Source organism: Adiantum capillus-veneris, chromosome 19 (genome assembly GCF_014529385.1).
Source record: "Adiantum capillus-veneris isolate H3 chromosome 19, ASM1452938v2, whole genome shotgun sequence".
Taxonomy (NCBI): domain Eukaryota; kingdom Viridiplantae; phylum Streptophyta; class Polypodiopsida; order Polypodiales; family Pteridaceae; genus Adiantum; species Adiantum capillus-veneris.
The window spans coordinates 104,347,086-104,368,064 of NC_140949.1; the positions used below are offsets into that span (position 1 = coordinate 104,347,086).

Sequence of the window (20,979 nt, forward strand, 5' to 3'; positions counted from 1 at the left end):
ATTATGGACTGGCAAAATGCCTGAGCATTTACGTGTATTTGGATGTGAGGCATATGCACATGTGCCCAAAGAACTTCATCGGAAGTTAGATCCCATGTCACACAAATGCATTTTTATCGGCTATGGTGCAAATGGAGAGATGGGCTATCATCTCTGGCACCCAGAATCCAACAAAGTCAATCATAGCTCACACGTGATTTGCAATGAATCAAAAATGCACAAGAAGCCCATCAAAGAAGTTGAGTACAGACGCGTTTTCTTTGAGGATGCAGCCTCCGAACCAACTCACTTTAGTAGTGTTGCACCTAATCCTCAAGTGCAAGATACTACTATTGCTTCGGAGAGAGCAGAGTCCACCAGTGAGGCACTGAGACGCTCTGTAAGAGTATCACGTGCATGTGAGCAGTTTGAGCCGAGTATACACCACATTTGGTCACTGACAGTGGAGAGCCAACCTGCTACAAAGAATCTATACAAATGGATGATAGTGTCCAGTGGGAGCAGGCTATGCAATCAGAATACAATTTGATTGTGGTTAATGAGACATGGAATTTGGTTGAATTACCAAAAGGAAAAAATGATTTACCTTGCAAGTGGGTATACAAGAAGAAGTATACAACGGAAGATCCTAAGCCTAAGTACAAGGCTCGTCTAGTTGCCAAGGGTTTCAAGCAGCAGAAAGGTGTGAATTTCGATGAGATTTTCTCTCCATTAGTCAAGATGACTACACTTTGCACTGTGCTTGGCTTGGTTGCTATCCAGGACATGGAACTTGTCCAAATGGACGTGAACACAACATTTCTTCACAGGAATCTAGATGAAGATGTCTACATGAAACAAGCAGAGAGCTTCGTATGTGAAACCCAAAAGCCAACGAGGGCAGAATTGGTTTGTAGACTTAAAAAGGCATTCTATGGCCTCAAGCAAGGTTCAAGGCAGTGGTATCAAAAATTCGATAAACTCATGCAGTCTCAAGGGTACATAAGAAGTCAAGAGGATCGCTGCTTATACACAAAAATATTGAACAATAGTTCTTTAATCATCTTGATCTTGTATGTAGATGATATGCTTATCGCAGGAAAATAAATTGTTGAGATCAATGAGTTGAAAAAGATGCTAAGCACTCAATTTTCCATGAAGGATTTGGGAGATGCCAATCACTTTCTTGGTATGCACATCAAGAGAGATAGGAAACGTGGAATTCTTGAATTATCTCAAGAAAAATACATCCACAAATTCTTGCAACATTTTAGTATGCAGGGGGGAAATCATTGAGTACCCCAATGTAAGCATACTCCAAACTTAGCAAGGGATATTCTCCCAAAACAGTGGCTAAAAAGGAGGAAATGGCGAAAGTGCCATATTGTTTAGTAGTTGGCAGTTTGATGTATGCTATGGTAGCTACAAGACCAAGCATTGCACATGCAGTGGGAGTGGTTAGTAGGTACATGGAAAACCATGGCAATAAGCATTGGGAAGCAGTGAAGAAAATCCTCAGATATTGAAAGGTACAGCTAGCAAGTGTTAACGCTTCGGAAACAGTGATGCATCTACTGTAGGTTACATGGATTCGGATTATGTGGGTTGCGTGGATCGTAGAAGATCCACATCTAGCTATGTGTTCATGTTTGCTGGAGCACCTATCTCTTGGAGATTGTGTCTCCAAGACTACACGTCTTCATCTACCACTGAGGCAAAATATGTTGTTGCGTCTGACGCAAGCAAGGAAGCCACATGGTTAGCTCGTCTAGTGGGAGATTTGGGCATTCACGAGGTTTGAGTACTACATTGTGATAGTCAGAGCGCCATTGCTTTGGCAAAGAATCTAGTGTTTCACTCAAAGTCGAAACACATAGAGGTCAGATACCATGTCATACGCGACGCATTGGTTGGCAAGCGCATCGAGCTTGTCAAGGTTCACACTGACGACAACCCCCCAGATGCTCTCACGAAGAGCCTAGCCTCAGAGAGATTTACACGTTGTATAAAACTTCTGGGTGTAGGATGAAGTCTAGGAAATGCTTCATCAACTTTGTATAGACTAACTCTGACCTTCACGTGGGAGGTTGTTGGGGTGTAGTCTAGGTGACCGTGGGAAACCACACTTACCTACTTTCTTCTACCTAATGAATATAGGGAGAGAAAGTGAGAGAGTTGACTACTCTCTCACTTTCCTCTCCACTAACCCAACTCCCTCTGTGTAGCTTCTCCTTCATCCTCTTCCCCCTTCTCCTTCTCTCTCTTGCACTCACCGCACGGGATCCCCGATCCCCACACTTTCTTCCTGGCTATACCTGACTCAATTTGGAGTTGTCTATCAAGAGTTAGAGAAATTTTGATAGACTACACTTGAAACAACACTCATGACAATCTCAAGACTAGAACACATTTGTATCTTGGTCTCCAGAAGGTATTTTTAGCTCAAACTTAAGATTTGGGATGTTCTCAAGTATTTCTACAAGATCATCAACTCAGAAACCCCCACTATGTTGAGGTACATGGATTGCGATCCATGTTTCTCTGTCAAATTTTTTCTCCAAATTTTGACTGTATGTAGACAAGGTCATACAAAGGCTATGTACCAATTTTCATCAAATTTTGAGGTTGAGATACATGGATCGCGATCCATGTTCAACCACATGTGGACTTGATCTCTTAGGAGTTTGTTCTTGACTATGTCCACAAGCTAAATCTCAAATCTTTTTTAATTTGGACTTGTTTTGATAGGTCAAATGGCCAACACTAGGTCTACACAGTGGTTTTTGGTTTGTCACCTGTTTTTCTCCCTTTTGACCCAAATTTGCTTAATTTCTTTTCAAAACTGGACTTGGGATATGTTTCCTTGTGTAATACTACTAATCTAGAAAGTTTCAGGTTAAGCTGTTACTATGGGTACATGGATTGCGATCCGTGTTTGGAGCCCAAATTGACTTCTCTTAGTACCATCAGATTCAACATGATTAGTATGTCCTATGATATCAATTCTTTTGAAAATTGACCTCTGGATTGAAAATTAGGTCAATTATGGCACTTGCTCAGAGTACTTGGCAGTTTTGCTTTTGACTTGGTTTTTGATATCCAAATTCAGTTTTGAAAAGACAACTAGACTCCTTACGATGTCCTCTAGCTATGGTGCAATTTGGTATTAGTCTGTGATAGAGAAACATGGATCGCAATCCATGTACCTATATGTCAGATTGCACTGAAACTTGGCACACAACTTTCCCTTCGTCCATTAATCCCTGCTATATGGTTTTTGTGTGACTTGGACTTGTTTAGGTCAGACAAAAGTCAATTCCTAGGTCTGTTTAGGGTTTTCAATCTAAACTGCTTTTGGATCTTTTCACCCACTTTTTGAACTTTTTTGACAAAAATTCTTTGGGGATTTTTGTTCGCAATGGTCTCTACTACAGGTCGGAAAAGTTTCTGTCCAAAAATGGTACATGGATCGCAATCCATGTTCCACCACTTTTGGACTTGATCTTTGGTGTGCTGATAGCTTATGATGTTTGTAGCCTACTCATCTAGAAATTATTGAATTTGGATGAGTTTTGCCCAACCAAAAGTGAATTCTACAGTCTGCTAGGACAATTTTGACAATGTTTTGTTTTTGGCTCTTTTGACCACTTTTTACAACTTTTTTGGCGATGGTTCTTTTGACAAAAAATGTGTTTGTCTATGTCTCAGCTACCTACTACTCATATCTCAGCCAAAAAAATTGATGAGGTACATGGATCGCGATCCATGTTCCATCACATCTGAACACCAAATTTGGTATGATGATTACTTGCAGTGTCAGTAGTCTACTCCACCACTTCTTTTTGAATTTGGATAACTTTTTTATAGTCAAAAGTAAGTTTTTATGTGTGCCCTGCAATTTTTGGCTATCTGACAGAATTTTGGTGTTTTGATCAACTTTTTTCAATTTTTTGCTATGGTCCCTTTTGGCAAAGTTGTTCTACTAGTTATCAGGGATGTACTTGTCAAATATCAGCCCATAAGGTACATGGATCACAATCCATGTTTGACATCATTTTTTCATGAATTTTGTTATGCTGGTTATGTATTCGCTGTAGAAGCCAAATCTCACCCCTCTTTGAATTTGGATCCTAGAAAGTTGAAAAACCCCAAAATTTGTGTCTACAATGCCTGATTTGCTGTTTTTGCCCTAGCAACCAATTCTGATGTGATTTTTGAGTTTTTCTTTCAAGCAAACTTGATCATAGCAATATCCCATTGATGGACAATGTTACTGATCACTTTTTTTTCCCAAAAATGGTCTCTAGGGTACATGGATCGTGATCCATGTTCCTCCACAAAATCTGGCCAAACTTTCCAGATTGCTTCTAGAAAGTATGCTGTTGCGTTTGATCCACAAATTTTTGAATTTGGATCACTTTAGAGGTCTCTACCATCAAATTTTCATAATTTTAGAGTTATGGTCATTTCGGCCAAAGTATGGTTTTCACCCTTTTTTCCCTCAATCTTTTAGCCGAAATTTGATGGTGGTAGTTTTTACTTACCCTACTCCTAAGTACTAAAATGAAACGTAAAACAAAAACAAACAAAAAAATACGAAATAAAGTCGAAACAAAAAACGGAACAGCACTCTGAAAGCATACACCTATCTCACTCACAACCCTCTTTACTCTCGAAAATAGATCTAGCAAGTCCTCGACTTTTAGACTCTACCAAGCACTAAACCCCACGTCTAGCTGCTTCACTGATAAGTTGTAAATGGAATGGAAGACAAATCTTCAAAAAAGAACGCTCTAAATACGCACTTGGTCACTCACCATCTAAGGATCATATCCCTGGCAGCAGTGCCAATGTTAGCGGGTCGCCACGATAGACGTCTGTAGTATAGCGATCTGGCACAAACATAATGTCAATACTCAGAGAAGTGACTCGGATGGGGCATGGAGACTCTTTGAGATCGTCAATCTTAGAAAGTGAACGTTAACAAACAAACACACCAACTCAACAAGCAAACCAACATTCAATGATCAGGGAAATCTGCCTATGTCCTTTCTCACGGCTCTAAGTCATCACGCCATTTCCGCACTTGAATGGACTCGAAATGCAACAAAACTTTAGGAGGAGGTCTAAGAACCTAGGGACACTATCTTACCAACTCTATTCGCAATCCAACAAGGTACCAAAATCACGATCCATCATGAAAAATATCCTGAAAACTACAACAGAATATACCATAAATATCACCCTATGGTCTAAGAACACTCTCCACTACGGTCAAAACGATTATAAATAGTGATTTAAGCACTCAAATATGAAGATTAGGCTCACTAATGCGTAGTCGCGAACCTCAACAAAACTGACAATGCTTACACTTGAATGAAAGAGCAAAGAGAAAGGAACACAATGCAATTTTCAAAACTAAAATTTGATTACCCATTCATTAGTTGCGATGATAACAAGTTGGAGCAGCTTCATAGCTTGAGCGTACATTTTCAGAGCCCCCTTCTTCTCTAAAGGTAAGCCTTCTTTTCACATTAAAGTTATTGACCTTTATACCTAGGGCGTTTTAAATGCGAGTGGTCGACCCACACGAACCATTACAATTATCATGACATCATTACAACTCAGAGAATTGACCTGCTACTTTGGAATTAGGATTTACACAGATTATCACTACACTAGCTCGACAAAATAATAAGAGTACAAATGTGGTGTCCACCTACGTGTCCGGCTAGATGGACGCTTGTTTGATTAGACCACACACACACACACACACACACACACACAAATACACACACATATGAGAAAGAATCTTACAAATGTGCCGGCAATCATGTGCATCTCTCTCTCTCTCTCTCTCTCTCTATAATCTCTCTTAAAAAATTGTTGCCTTTTGGAGGCTATCGTGAAGTCTTTACCTTGTTTTGGTACGTTGAAAAATGCTTTAGAGAACAAAAGATTAAAGAGTGTATTCATAGGAGTTTGATCCATGATGTGAAGTATTAATTCAATAATGTTTTTTAATATTTTGATTTATAAAGAGCCCTTTCATCGAAGGACCTTGCAAAGATTCATTTCATTAAATTATTTTATTATTATTTTATGCTTATTAAATATATCTTTTTTATGAAGCATAAAATATTCTTTAGTTTTACTTTTTCACTGTGTCTTTTTATTTTATTTATTTTATTCTATTTTGTGTTCTAATGATAATGTGCAATGTGCACCTTTCACCTTATTATTTAAGAGGAATCTTTTCTTTAAAAAAGAAAAAGCAGAACTCACAATGGTGAGTATGATATATTAACATAACCAAAAAATTATATAGATAATCCATGCTCGGACCGAGCCATGACATCTCATATAGACCTCAGATACATTTTCTACCTTGAGAAACATTGACAAATACAAACCACGGCCACAACCTAAGTACATTGGCTATGGGAGCCACCCATCAAAGAAGAACAAGACCTTACATGAGTGCCACAAGGAGTAGGCCCACTGCCATTAGATAAACCCCTCCCAAGCATGACCATTTTCAGAAGAGTAGATACAAAATACCGACATGAAAGCTGCACACCATCGGGAATAGACCCAAAACCAAAAAAAGACTAGGTATAACTCGGAGACACCCGCTCAAAACAGGACTTGCATATCTTACCGCCGCATATGGGGGGAGCCCTGATGCTCCATCACCATCGAGGTATTGTAGTCATTGCCACCACCAATCGGACTTAAGAACTACCAACCACAGGCTCTTAAGGTGACCACTACCCACACAAGTAAACATCAACTAGGAGTCAACAACAGTGCGGTGCCACCAAGGAGCAAGCTCCTGCCCTAGGATTGTTGCCTGTCAAACTGCCACCACAAAGAAGAACTAACCTTCTTTGTCTTCCCAAGGGGAAGTGGAAGGGAAGGTCTCTCCAGAGGCAAAAATAAACCCAGATTTGCACCCCCAAGCACTGTTGGAGAGGGAAGAGACAATCGGTTTCTCCCCTCTCGGAGCAAACCCTCAACAATGATAGCAACGTCGATGGAATCTATTGCACCAACCACGAGCCTGACATGGTCCTCTAGACGACCATCCTTTAGGGTCCCCACACATTGAGGTGTCACTGCAACCAACCAATGGCAAAACGGCAGTATTAATTGGGAAGCTCTCTACAGAAGCGATGTGTTGAGACATGTACTCTCATTCTTTCTTAATTTATAAACCATTTGTGATTATGTATGTATAATGGATAATATAATGTATGTTTTTATGTTAAATTTTTTAAATTATAATTTACAATGTGCATTTTTCACCTTATTATTTAAGTGGAGCCTCTTTCAATATATTAACTATTTTTGATTATGTATGTATAATGGATAATATAATTTTATATTAAAACAAAGAAAATTTCATGTGATTGTAAGTTTTGTTTTGATTTTTTAAAAAACTATATACATGTGCACCTTTCACCTTATTATTTAAGTGGAGCTTTTTCTAATATATAAACTACTTTTGATTATATATGTATAATGAATAATATAATTTTATATTAAAACACAAAAAAAAAATCCATGTGATTGTCAACAGTTATTTAAACTTACTCTCCATAAATCTAATCCCCTCCTTAACTTAGAGCCTTTTGTGCCTTCTCACCTTGTTTAATAAGATTATAAGGCAAGTTAAGACCACAAAGACAAATTTCAAATCTATTTTTTCTTTGTTTCTCATCTTTTATCCACTAGACATACCTCATTTGTATGGAGCATTTGCATTATGATATTCACGTCAAGTGTACTTTTATATTATCTGATTAGAGACAAGCCTCATGACTTTATCATTTGTTTATTATAGAATGCCGATGTGAACCTCCGCTTTGTTTGGTGGCAGTAGGACATGAGTTTTAAAAAACGAAAGGAACTGTTCTCACCTTCTCAACGAAAATTCATCTTCACACGTCAAATAAGGACGATCAAAGGGGTGGCGAGAGAGAGAGAGAGAGAAACGTGAAAGTTTCTTTTTGAGTTGGCGGCGTCGTCGAGACACACACACACACACACACACACACACACAGCGCCCCATGGCAGCCGAAAGCATATACGACATCACAGTGAAGGTAAGCGGCCCTTCCCTACTCCTTTTGCACCAAGATTTCTGAGTAGTCATGACCATATGAAGATAATCTTGGTTAAAGCAGGATTGTCATCTCTTCTGGTTGTTGCCAGTGCATGTATGTTTCCAGTTTCCCTGATAATTGTTTTTATTGCTCTGGTTTCGTTTCTACCATCGTGGTCTTTCATTTCTGTCATTGAGCATGATTGTGCTGGAAAGTGACATAGTCTGCTTGAAGTATCGTACCAAGGGCTATGTGGATTACAACCCGTTCATTTTTAATTTCTTTACTGTGCTATACTGGGTGTCCGCCTTGGAACCTTCCATTTTGTAAGTTCAAAACAAGCAGGAGAGTAATCCAAACAGCAAAGGTGCAACACAATTTTAGTTGTCTAGTTTTAATCTTCAAGTTTTCAGAAATTGGATCTGTTTCGTGCATGTGTTGGCAATTTGATCAGTCTCTTTGCGGTCCTATGGGATGGTCACCATCCTGTTTGGCACTAGAGACAAAGTACTTGAATGTATGTCGTAATGGTGTATCACGACTTTTTCATGCTAGTTTTGGACCTGATCTTGGGTTCTAGAGGCTGATCTAGGGCTGTTGAGTTGCTGCAACGTGCGTTTTTTCTTACAATTTATAGCACTCTGTAGCTTGGGCTACAATGTCACTGTGCACGGAAAGACAATTACAGCTCGTGGTCGTGGGTTCACACTGGGTGGACTTGTCACGTGACAGGAGTGGTGGTCTAGTGACACGGTGGCTAGTTCTTTCTCACCATAGTTTAGAGATAGGCACAACTGAACTTCAGGATATTTGAGTATCCGTTGGCTGCCCTTTTTGTATATATGCCCATATTAGCTTAGTCTTGATATGCTATATAAGCAAACCTAGACTAGCACTAATTGGCAGAAGAGGCAGTAGGAGCACCATCGCTCAATAGGCAACTTCTCAGCAAGAACCTTCCTTGGTGGCGTTTTTCCTCCAAGCAAGAACTCAGATCCCCTAGCGTTTTTCATCAAGCATTGCCAGCATAACCTTAGCCTTGGCGTTTTCAGCACTCAGCAGTCCATCGCCATCAAGCTCAGCAAATCATCGCCGAAAACCCGAGCGTTTCCAGATTTGCAGCCTCAGCCCATAGCGTTTTTCAGCAGATAAAGACCAGCAGTTTTCAGCCTTGACCGCCTCGGAACCATCAGATTTCAGCCCGCAAAGAGCAACCCACATCAGCAGTTTTGGTCCCGATGATATTCAGCCAGTAGCGTTTTTGGGAACAGCAGCAATTCAGCCTCAGATTTCAGCCAATGGCGTTTTTGGACAGCAGTACATAAGCGTCAGATTTCAGCCCTCAGATCGGTCTCGCCATCCCCGTCGTCGTCATCGATCTAGCCTAGACTTGCATCAGTCACATGCATTCACTTTGTACCAGTTTGTGCAATCAATAGTAGACCACTCTCGCCGACGAGAGTGGGGCCTTCGGAGGAGGGTTTTACAACGCCTTTGGTGTCGTATTCTCTTCTCTCTCTATCTCTCAGTCTCATACACTTGCACGCACAGTGTCCATTCTCTTTGTTTGTGATCATTGCACTCTCTCATTAAGAACGGAAGGCTCTCCCTTCCATAAGAACCAAAAGGAACCTTGAGCACATTTCAAAGCACTTATCCTGAGCCAAGTTCAAACATTCATTCCGTTGCACCTTACATTCACGCACATTGCGCCGAGTAGCACCCACAGTAGAGAGCACGGCACACTATTTGTGCTATACAGTCTTTGGGAGGTGCATGGGATTTTTTGTGTGCTAGAGGTTCACCTTCCATATAATTTTCGCTTGATTTGAGGTTTTGTTTTGTCAAGTGTATAGCTCCTTGGTTATGAGTTGGCCACCTCTATCCCTGGCACGCAGGGCATAGTGCTTAGGATTTTTATGGCATTTATGCCCATTTTCCGCCTTTTATTGACTTTATGGGATGTGAGTTGTTTTATGGTTCCCGTTGCTAACCAACATGGCAGGATATAGGCCAACTGACCTCTCTATCGCGTCATTTGTCCACCTGCTCTGAGCTGTTACTCTTATGTTCCCTTCTTACCAGATGACTCTAGTTGGTAATTGATGTGGAGCCTTTGCGCGTACTGCAGGCAAAAATGAAGCTCGAAACTTCTTGATGTTTCACCTCGGTGGTGTGCATGCTTATTACTGTCTCTCTTTGGGATGGCTCTACGTTATGCTCAATGCAACTTGTCCACCTACCTGAACTTTTAGTTCGACTACCCTAGGTGCTTCTCGCTCTTTAGACTTGGGTTTATAACTTCTAGAGAGGTCACCCATCCCAATAGTGTTCTTGCACACGCGCTTAACTAGAAGAGTTGGCAGACTGCGCTAGCTCTCTAGACCCCAAAACCCTCAAGTGATGGAGACCTCCGGTCCAGCCAATTTGAGTCATCTTCCAGGTTGGCACTGTTTCTTCCAACATCCCCCCTTGGTGTGACCTTGGCACACATCTTGAGAGGACCTTGCCCCCGACCAATGTTAAGTGCAACGGAATGAATGTTTGAACTTTGCTCAAGATGAGTGCTCCAAACTGTGCTCAGGGTTCCTTTTTGTTCTTATGGAAGGGAGAGCCTTTCGTTCTTAATGAGAGAGTGCAATGAAGACAAACAAAGTGAATGGACACTGTGCGTGAAAGAGTATGAGACTGAGAGATAGAGAGAGAAGAGAATACGACACCAGAGACGTTGTAAAACCCTCCTCCAAAGGCCCCACTCTCTATGGCGAGAGCGGTCTACTTATGATTGCAAAAATCTCGCTTGGACTCATCGACGATGTTGATGACGATGAGAACGACGACGAGACGGGTCGAAATCTGGAAACTCTAATCTTCTACCTGCTGAATTCTGACTCTATGTCGGTGACGATGTTAATGACGACGATGTGACGACGACGCGTTGAAAACGAAGATGCTGAAATCTGCGTTTTCCGGGATGAAACTGTAAACCTTGCAGAAACTGACCGTGTGGCGAGGAACTGCTGCAGGAAGGTGAGATCTGCGAGGTTCGGGACTTGATCTGTGATGTCTAAGGGCTGAAAACTGAAAACTGAAAACGCTGATGGTTCTTGAGGTTCCGTTGAGGAGAATCTGCAAAACGCTAGGGTGTGAAGCAGATGCAAAAACGCTAGGACTGAAAATCTGCAAATCTATCGCCGGTTGTCTTGCAAATGCAAAACGCTAGGCTGATCTGATGTTCTGCTGTCGCCGGAATCTGCAAGTGCAAATCGCTGGCTGATCTGGTCTAAAAATGCTAGGTGGTTGCTGTGGAGCAAAAACGTTAGGGTTTGGGGTTCTGCTAAGAAGTTGCCTGTTGAACAATGGTGCTCCTGTTGCCTCTTCTGCCAGAAAGTGCTAGCTTTGGTTTGCTTATATACAAACTTAGCAAAATTGCCCTACCTACTTTCCAACAAAAGTCACTTAAAAATAATAAGTGAAAAATGTCAAAAATAGGGAAAATAGGCTAAATGCACTGGAAAATTCCCTTGAAGGATTCTAATGGGAATGCTTATGATCATGCTGTGTGCAACCAGAGGATATGCATCTACATAAGTGACTGGGCATGCACGGTCTACGAATAGACTCACAAAAGTGCCAAATTACTTCTAAATCTAGACTGATTAGACTGACTGAACCCTTGTCGTGCTGTAGCTTGTCCATGGACACATAGGGTTGGATGTGTCACGTGACATCCCCTCCTTTTCAAAGTAAGGTACTGGTACCGAACTGTATGGCGTTGAGGGAGATTGCCAATAGCATTCGGAATCTTGGAAGGGACTCTTCGCCGGCCCACTTGGATGTGTGGGTCGTGCGGTACTTGAACTTCATAAAGGTCTGCAAAGCTTGCTTCTTTGGGCCGCCCCGAAAGCGAGACAAATTCTTCTGTGGCTCCTTCAATGCTTCAACTTCGTCGAGAGTCATGCTTCTTTCTTCTTCAAGAATCTCCATGGCTGAAAATTCTTGAAACCACTTCCAATACAAAAGCATGAACATACCCATTCCATGTAAAGCGAGTGGGAAAAATCTTGTCTTCCTAAACGACTGTGCATGCAATGTAGATGAACAAATAGATGGAGTGCCAAACCGTTCACCATACACACGCAAACAATGAGGTCGAATCTTTCTCTTTTGAACTAAAGCAATCAACTGTGGCAATTCACAACGGAAATGCCCATGCTTGGTGCTCATACTTTCATGTGCTCTTTCTACAAATGTGTCATGCCAAGGAGGAGACATGGAATGTGACGTCCTTGAATGCATACTTTTCAGCTTTTCATGAACAATCCGCATACATTCGTGCTCATTCATGAGTGAAATGTGTTCAATGTACAATATGTCATGCCTAGGAAAAGGGATCACCATAAAGACGCTGACTAAAATACAAGAAACGGTCACGAATGAAACACTCAAACAATGCGTGCGTATCAATCATGCAAACACCTAATACTTCCTGTGAGGGTTCTTTGGACCTAAGAATGTACAATATGTCATGCCTAGGAAAAGGGATCACCATAAAGACGCTGACTAAAATACAAGAAACGGTCACGAATGAAACACTCGAACAATGCGTGCGTATCAATCATGCAAACACCTAATACTTTCTGTGAGGGTTCTTTGGACCTAGGCTCGAGAGCCAAGATCCCTTCTTCCTGAAGGGGTTCTTTGGACTTAGGCTCGAGAGCCAAGATTAATCCTTTGTGATTGATTGAATCTGCAACGAGGTTAGCTTCGCTAGAAAAAGCATCCACTAACACATCATCCTTGTGAACAATCACATCTTCTTCATGCAAATCCTCATGCTCGTGAGAAATCACATCTGGATCATGCAAATCATCATGCTTGTCAGTGTCATCCAAATCATCATGCTCATCATTATCATTCAAATCATCATGCTTATCATTGTCAATCAAATCATCATGCTGATCATTATCATTCAAATCATCATGCTTATCATCATGCAAATCCTGTGTGTCTTGGTTTGGAGAAGAAGAGATTGAAAGAGTCTCCTTTTCCTAGATCTTGTGCATCTGTGCCTAAACTTGAGAAAAGAGTCGCAAGAACTCTTTCATATGTTGGTCGCTCTTTCCTTTGACGGCGGTTGCCATTCTTTCTTGGTGTTTGTACTCCATTTTTGCTTTTCTTTCTGCTCTTCTTTCTGCGTGTCTGCGTTCCATTTATGCCATTCTTTGTGCATTTCGTGCTTCGCGTTCTAACTTCCTTTCCATAAACATATGGTCCAAGGCCTCCATAGGAGTTAGTGCAATCCTTTGACGTAGATGGGGGAGGGTCGGAAAAACCTCCTGGTGGGAAAAATTCTTCTTCGCCTCTCTCATGCTCATCACCTCCAAGCGAAGTATCCATTCCGCTTCAAGTGATGACCATCCACTGAAGTCTTGGGTTCTTGTGGGTTCTTGTGGTCTTGGGTTCTTAAGTTCACGAGGAACTTGGGTTCTTGGGGGTCTTCAGATTCTTGAGGGTCTTGATGTTTTTGAGGTTCTTCTTTAGCTTGCACTCCGTGTTTGGGAAGGATCTTCTCTTCACCCGAGTTCTACTCCTTTCCGCGGGCGCACCCCTTGGCGGCCTTGCGCTCACACCAAGGTTTCTTTTTCCCACCTCACGTCGATTGGCCGGCTGCTAAGTGCATGGTCCGCTCTCAATGAGTGAAAAGAGACACAAGGGGAGGTTGGATAAGCTCTTGGGATTCCTGTCACTCTTCAAAAACACGATTAGGAATCGACACGCCCGCGAACTTGGGTTCGTGCGACCGCAACAAGCAAAAAAAAATTTCTTGTGATTCTTGTGGTTCTTTCCTTGAGTGATACAGAACACTGCCAAAGCTCTGATACCAATGTTAAGTGCAACAGAATGAATGTTTGAACTTTGCTCAAGATGAGTGCTTCGAACTATGCTCAAGGTTCCTTTTTGTTCTTATGGAAGGAGAGCCTTTCGTTCTTAATGAGAGAGTGCAATGAACACAAACAAAGTGAATGGACACTGTGCGTGAAAGTGTATGAGACTGAGAGATAGAGAGAGAAGAGAATACAACACCAGAGACGTAAAACCCTCCTCCGAAGGCCCCGCTCTCTATGGCGAGAGTGGTCTACTTATGATTGCACAAATCTCTACAATGCTTGGACTTGCCAACGATGTCGACGACGACAAGACGGGCTGAAATCTGGAAACTCTAATGGCTGAAATCTGCAAATCTTCTACCTGTTGACTTCTAACTCTATGTCGGTGACGATGTCAATGACGACAACGCGCTGAAAACGCAGATGCTGAAATCTGCGTTTTCCGGGCTGAAATTGTAAACCTTGTGGAAACTGACCGTGCAGAGAGGAACGGCTGTGGGAAGGTGAGATCTACGAGGTTCGGGACTTGATCTGCGATGTCTTAAGGGCTGAAAACTGAAAATGCTGATGGTTCTTGAGGTTCCGTCGCGGAGAATCTGCAAAACGCTAGGGTGTGAAGCAGATGCAAAAACGCTAGGGCTGAAAATCTGCAAATCCGTCGTTGGTTGTCTTGCAAATGCAAAACGCTAGGCTGATATGATGTTCTGCTGTCGCCGAAATCTGCAAGTGCAAATTGCTGGCTGATCTGGTCCAAAAACGCTAGGTGGTTGCTGTGGAGCAAAAACGCTAGGGCTTGGGGTTCTGCTGAGAAGTTGCCTGTTGAGCAATGCTCCTGCTGCCTCTTCTGCCAGAAAGTGCTAGCTTTGGTTTGCTTATATACAAACTTAGCAAAATTGCCCTACCTACTTTCCAACAAAAGTCACTTAAAAATAATAAGTGAAAAATGTCAAAAATAGGGAAAATAGGCTAAATGCACTGGAAAATTCCCCTGAAGGATTCTGATGGGAATGCTTATGATCATGATGTGTGCAACCAGAGGATATGCATCTACACTAAGTGACTGGGCATGCACGGTCTACGAATAGACTCACAAAAGTGCCAAATTACTTCTAAATCTAGACTGATTGGATTGACTGAACCCTTGTCGTGCTGTAGCTTGTCCACGGACACATAGGGTTGGATGTGTCACGTGACAACCAAGCACTCTTTGGTGTGTCATTAAGGCGCCACTCGCAAAAAAGCTACAAGGCTCGGATACCATGTTGAAATTCCATGGGGGTATAACTCATAGTTACCAGGGAACGCCCCTCCTAGGGCCTGGAATGCCGGAACGGCGTTCCGGCCAGTCTCTTGTGTAGGGAACGTTCCGGAACGTCTTGGCGTTCTGATAGGCCGGACGGTACCGGAACGGGAGAGCAGGAACGGGGCGGAACGGCTGTAACAGTAAAAAACTAGTAGCCTTCAACGGGTGTTTGTTTTCTGGGAGCCATGGTCCCTTATAAATTGCTCCCTCCTCACCCCTTTCCTTCACAAATCCAACAAGCCTCAAGGCTCTCCCTCTCCCTTTCTCTCAAGCTCTACCCTCAAGCTCCCAAGGACCCAAGCTCTCTTCCTTGGGCTTGCCCTCAAGGCTTCAAGCTCTCTCTCCCTTGGTCTCAAGAAGTGAAGCCCCAGGGTGTCTGTTGTGTATGTACTATGACCGCGGCGTCGCACATCACAATCAAGTCATAATAAGGTTGAATGGTCTTCAAATCGTTTTTTTTTGTGGGTATTAGAGTCAAAGGACTCTAGTACTACTTGTATTCAAACACATAACGCTAAAAATCGCATTATTTGGGTGTTTTTTAAGCCTCCCATTCCACGCCGTTCCCGTTTCGGACTTGTTCCCATTCCCGTTCCGCGTTCCGCGATCTGGGTAACTATGGTATAACTTCCTAGGGGGTCACCCATTCTAGTATTGTTCGTGCACATACGGCCTTAATCAAAAGTCTCCCCAAACTGGGCTAGCCATCTAAACCCCGAAACCTTAAGGTGATGGAGACCCTTGGTCTAGGCGGTACCATTTCTTCCAACATAGACTATATCGGCGCTTGAAGTTTCTGATTTGTATGATGGTGGATCCATGCTGAGAAGGCATTTATCAATATTCCTTGGGCCATGATTGTTGTTCTCTGTATTTTGTAATGTTGTATGAGACAACAACATTGTTCAAAGGATACGCTTTTTGAATGTGCTGCCATTCTTGCCATCTCTTTTGCAGCACGGGCGGGAGAGAGTGCTTTAGCCCCTGTCCACTCTTTCATCGTGTAGAGATTTTGGGCTTGATTTATTTGGTGCTATCAGAGTCCAGCAGCCCGTTGTCCATTCATCGGGCATTGGTTCTCACAGGGGGCTTTCATCCTCTGCTTTGACTGTATCTCTGTATTGCTTATACTTTATGCTCTTGCTAATAGGTTCTTTTCTGCTAAATCAACCTTTTCTTTCCTACTACTCACTCGTTCATTGGTAGAGGGAAAACAATGGGGTGCATAAGGGCTGTGGATTTGTGAGCATACCTTTTGGCCTTTTGAGAAGATTTTTTTGACTAGTTAATCCTTTTGCATGTTTACATGCAGGATATGCAAGGGAAGGATGTGAGTTTAAGTGCATACAAAGGAAAAGTGCTTCTGATTGTGAATGTGGCATCACAATGGTTAGTTTTCTGTTTAATTTACTGCACTTTCTGACGTTTCTTTCTTATGGGGCTATTGTTTTAGAGAGTTTTGTTTTGGCATTATACAGTGGTCTGACCACAACAAACTACAAAGACCTGACTGATTTATACAATAAATACAAGGATGCAGGTATTTATCCCATTACCCACAAGTTTTCATTTATGTCCCTATTGACAGAAAGAAATAAATTACCTACGTACTTTACATTTGTGCATATGCACATATATTCATGTTCATGTATGATTTATGGGCAATTGAATGTGCAAACACGGGAGAATTGCATTCATGTGATCTAATGACAGTCCTTTGAAGAACTAATAATTTTTTACATTCATCTGTACATATATCTCCATTTGGTTAGTTGTTAAGATTTCTTTTTGATGGTGCAGGTTTAGAGGTACTAGCTTTTCCTTGTAATCAATTTGGAGGGCAGGAACCGGGGACAAATGAAGAAGTCAAAGCATTTGCTTGCACAAGGTTTAATGCTGAGTTTCCTATTTTTGACAAGGTTGTGGATCGTGCACTCTCCTTCCTTTTGTATTAAGGATCGTTGTGTTGTAGACATTGTGAAATAAAGATTTCTAGCTCTGGTTGTTGGGCAGGTGGAGGTGAATGGCAAGAATACAGATCCATTATACCAATTTTTAAAGCAGGCTAAGGGTGGAGGAATCTTTGGAAGTTTCATAAAATGGAATTTTGCCAAGTTTCTGGTAGACAGAGATGGTCAAGTTGTAGAGCGATATGCACCAACAACGTCTCCCTCCAAGATTGAGGCAAGTTAAGATTCTTGCATTTGATTGTAGATTCAGATTTTTGGCCTGCCATTAGAGGGCTTAGCGTTAGGTTGGGTTTATTGGACTTTTGAATGTGAATTTGGCTTTTTTTTTTCGGTCGCATTTATTTGAATTGGGTCATTTGATCAGGCCTCATAGAGACATTTTCTACACACTTTGGACGGGCTTATTATATGCCCTACATACATGGACACACACCTCTCAGATGGTGTTGGGAGTGTATTGGCCAGATGTGCAACTCTTCACAGACTTTAAGATTAGAAACAGGTAACTATGAGGGTATATCACGCCAGATGTGTCACCAAGAGGTGGACTCAGAAGAACACCATATATATTGTTGTTCTGCTTATTTTGAATTTTGAGGAAGGTACCAGTGCCTTTTTTGTGAAGGCTTTGGACCACTGCATCGGATCATGTGCTTTGAGGATCAGACCTGCCTTGTGAACTTTTTATTGGAGCTTAGGCATCACAGAGAGAGTGTCTTGAGGGATAGGATGTAAGAGCTTCATCTCTTCACCGGTTGTCACGTCCCCAGACATCGAGATGAGTGCCTGAGCTCGCCAAGTGTGAACATGGCCCTATGGTTAGAACAGTTAAGGAGTCCTATAAATAGGACCCAGCTCATTTGTGAGCCATCTTGTGTGATCACCACACTTGGACTGTAGGCCATTGGTAGCTCTACCTACACACCTGTATCGGTGTGGGCTTGATGGTATGGGACACCAGCCCTTGTGGTAGGAGCTAGCCCATTTGCTATAGGACCGGTATGCTTTCAGAAAAGCACACCTCGAAGCTCTGATACCACCTTGTTCAAGCAATATAAAGAAATACCGAAAGGGGCGCCAAGGTTTGGGGTAGTGCTCTCTCGGGGTGGAACTCTGCCACTCCCCGTCTCGTGTCGTGCATCTCTTTCAGTTCAGTTATTATTTGAAGTGCTTAAAGTTTTTCAGTCTGTTCTTTTCTATTGGCATGTGGTGCCCGACACTCTGTAGCTCTAGCCTCTTGCTCTGCATCTTCCCCCGTTAGAATGCTAGAGGGAGAGCCTACAATGCATATTTAAAGGCCCTTAGCCATTTCAAAAACAATTACATGAAAAGCTTAAAGTTCTAAAAGCATCTACTGTCCAAAAGATGCCAGCCCGCAAAATGCGGAAATCCGTTCAGGCCGTCACGTGGCAGCTCTTAGCGCAACTCGCGGAAATCTGCCACATCAGCAGGTCAGCACAAATTGCAGAAATCCGTACTGTTCTGCCACGTCATCAGCTGGTACGCAAAAGAGCTTGTGTGTGTGTGTGTGTGTGTGTGTTGGTCCTTCTTTATTTAATCTCTTTAGGTCATTTGGGCCCCATCGGACGGGGTCCCATAAGTTGGTGGGAACATCTTTTGCTTCTTCTTCTACTGCTGCTGTTCTTAGGGTTTAGGCCCCTCGATCGAGGTGTGCAGGTTGGCTCCGTTCTTCAGTGGCTTGACACGTCAACAGTTTGTGACACTAGTTGACTTTTCTCTTCCTCTCCATGCACGGTGAAATAGCCACTGATGCCATGTTTTTGTTTTTTGCGGAAAGTCATGTATTCCAATCCGGCCATATTGGCCTTTTTGCGTTTGAGCATATGGTATTTTTGTGACAGGAAGAGTTATAGGGGGTTTTATGTAGTGGATGACTCATTGTTTCTTTTATGTAGTTCATTTGCCCACTGATGCTGAATGGCTGCCCGCTTTTTTGAATGATCTATGATCATAGTAGCGAGAAATGGTCCGATGCAGGCATAAAATTTAAATACATGGGGTAATAGGGAGTCATTTGTCAGGAGGAAACGCACTTCCTTTGGATGAGTCATCAGAATCTCTTCAAATGTCCTGCCTTCTTCTTTTTTCTTTTCTACGTTTCAAAGCTCTTCTTTTTTGGAAGAAAGATAATAAATGGACTTCATGGGTTACCTTGGCAGGGAAACATAAAGAAGCTTCTTGGATCTTGAACCTTGAGAAAGCTGATGACAGGATTTAGACATTTGTTGGAGAAAAAGCGCATGCTATTTTTCGCTTCCACCATATTTACATCGCATGATAAGTAGTATTACAACATGTATAGAGTAAATTTTAACATGAAAACAAGTGAGTCTTCTATCCTCACAATGATTGCAATACTGTTGTGTACACAAAATTAACATTGTATATGATAACCCTCAATACCCTCAGCTGCCTGCTCTTGAGCTAGAAATTTGGAAAGGGGTTCCAGCTTGTTTTGGCTTTGGTTTTCTGCGGACTTGTCTTGTTTTTTGGTTTGATGTACATGCATTCATGCACCTAAAAATGCAACAGAATTGTTTTAAAAATAAAATAAAAAATCTGATGCTTTGCATCAACTAGCTTTACGGGATTGCACCCACACACCCACTCCTGCATGTCATAGGGGTTGAACCATAGTCGGCGTGCTTAAAGCCCCTTGCCTTCACGGCTAGGCTTGACTTCATCTTAACGAGGATTGTTCTGAATGTTCAAATTCTCAGAATGTAAGAGGACTTTTGCATATTTGGACTACCCTCCTCAGCTGTTCAAACTTCTTTCAAGATTTTCATTAAATGTATTTTGCTTTCCGCTCAGTCTTCGTTGATATTGGTTCCTGCTTAACCTCATTGTTGTGCTGTTGTTTGTTGTGTCTTTGTTATTTTATTTTTCCTTCGTTGAGGCTTGTTTACATGGGAACTCGTCTTAGCTGGCCACATAGGCCTTGGAAAAATTTCTAGCTTTAGTATAGGGTACTCACAACTTCACAAAGCATGGCAAAATACGCAGATCTGTAGTTTTTGTGGATGGCAGGTTTTGTATGGTGATGAACAGAAGCATGATTTTGTTGTGAATGGACTTACTACAAACCTAGCTTTCTAATTAGTAGTGAAGCAAGATTGTGTGAATTCACGTCGGCCTTTCATGCTGATTGTGACATCAATCCAATTGCTCACCTCCAAAACTTTGTTCTCAGTAATATGCATGGCATTGAAATTGGCTTCAAGCTTTAAAAGTTCATCTTCTAATTAGAAATAGAATCAAATGTAGTTCAAAAAATGTCACATGAAATCTATGCTATCTGCAATATGTATGTATATGCAAGGAATATTGTTGGTGCTTGGAAAGGGATTGAGGCATGTATAACTCACTTTCATATTGATGGTATGGGGTTGCCAAGAGCGACTAACACTCCGAGGGAGTGAAACCTCACCGGGAGGGCTACATCAATAACGAGTGTAAAAATAATTGTAGTGAATTGTCAGGCCATGGTATGCCAAGTCACACTGACATGTTATAAAGTGATGGAAAAAGCTACATGTGTAAATAATATATGAGGTTGCCTAACAGGCCCTGTGAGAATGGCTATGGAAAAGCTACATGTGTAAATTATACATGAGGTTGCCTAATAGGCTTTAGGGGTTTGGTGCAAATTAAATGCTAAAGACATTGCATTTTCCCAAGCTATAAACCTAGAAGAGGAACTTTTC

General features: G+C 41.9%; 1 protein-coding gene across 2 annotated transcripts; it reads left to right on the top strand.

The window, feature by feature from the left end:
• The first annotated feature begins 7,926 nt into the window (after window positions 1-7,926).
• On the top strand, window positions 7,927-19,723 carry LOC147434582 (putative phospholipid hydroperoxide glutathione peroxidase). Of its 2 annotated transcripts, none has more exons than XM_086491050.1 (6): window positions 7,927-8,087; window positions 16,594-16,670; window positions 16,760-16,821; window positions 17,082-17,200; window positions 17,295-17,465; window positions 19,432-19,723. In XM_086491050.1, the coding sequence occupies exons 1-6, from the start codon at window positions 8,052-8,054 to the stop codon at window positions 19,459-19,461; spliced, it is 495 nt and encodes a 164-aa protein (XP_086347176.1). In that variant the 5' UTR covers window positions 7,927-8,051; the 3' UTR covers window positions 19,462-19,723. The 2 variants fall into 2 exon arrangements, with proteins under 2 accessions (XP_086347176.1, XP_086347177.1); XM_086491051.1 differs by lacking the exon at window positions 7,927-8,087 and adding an exon at window positions 8,142-8,201.
• The last annotated feature ends 1,256 nt before the right edge of the window (window positions 19,724-20,979 follow it).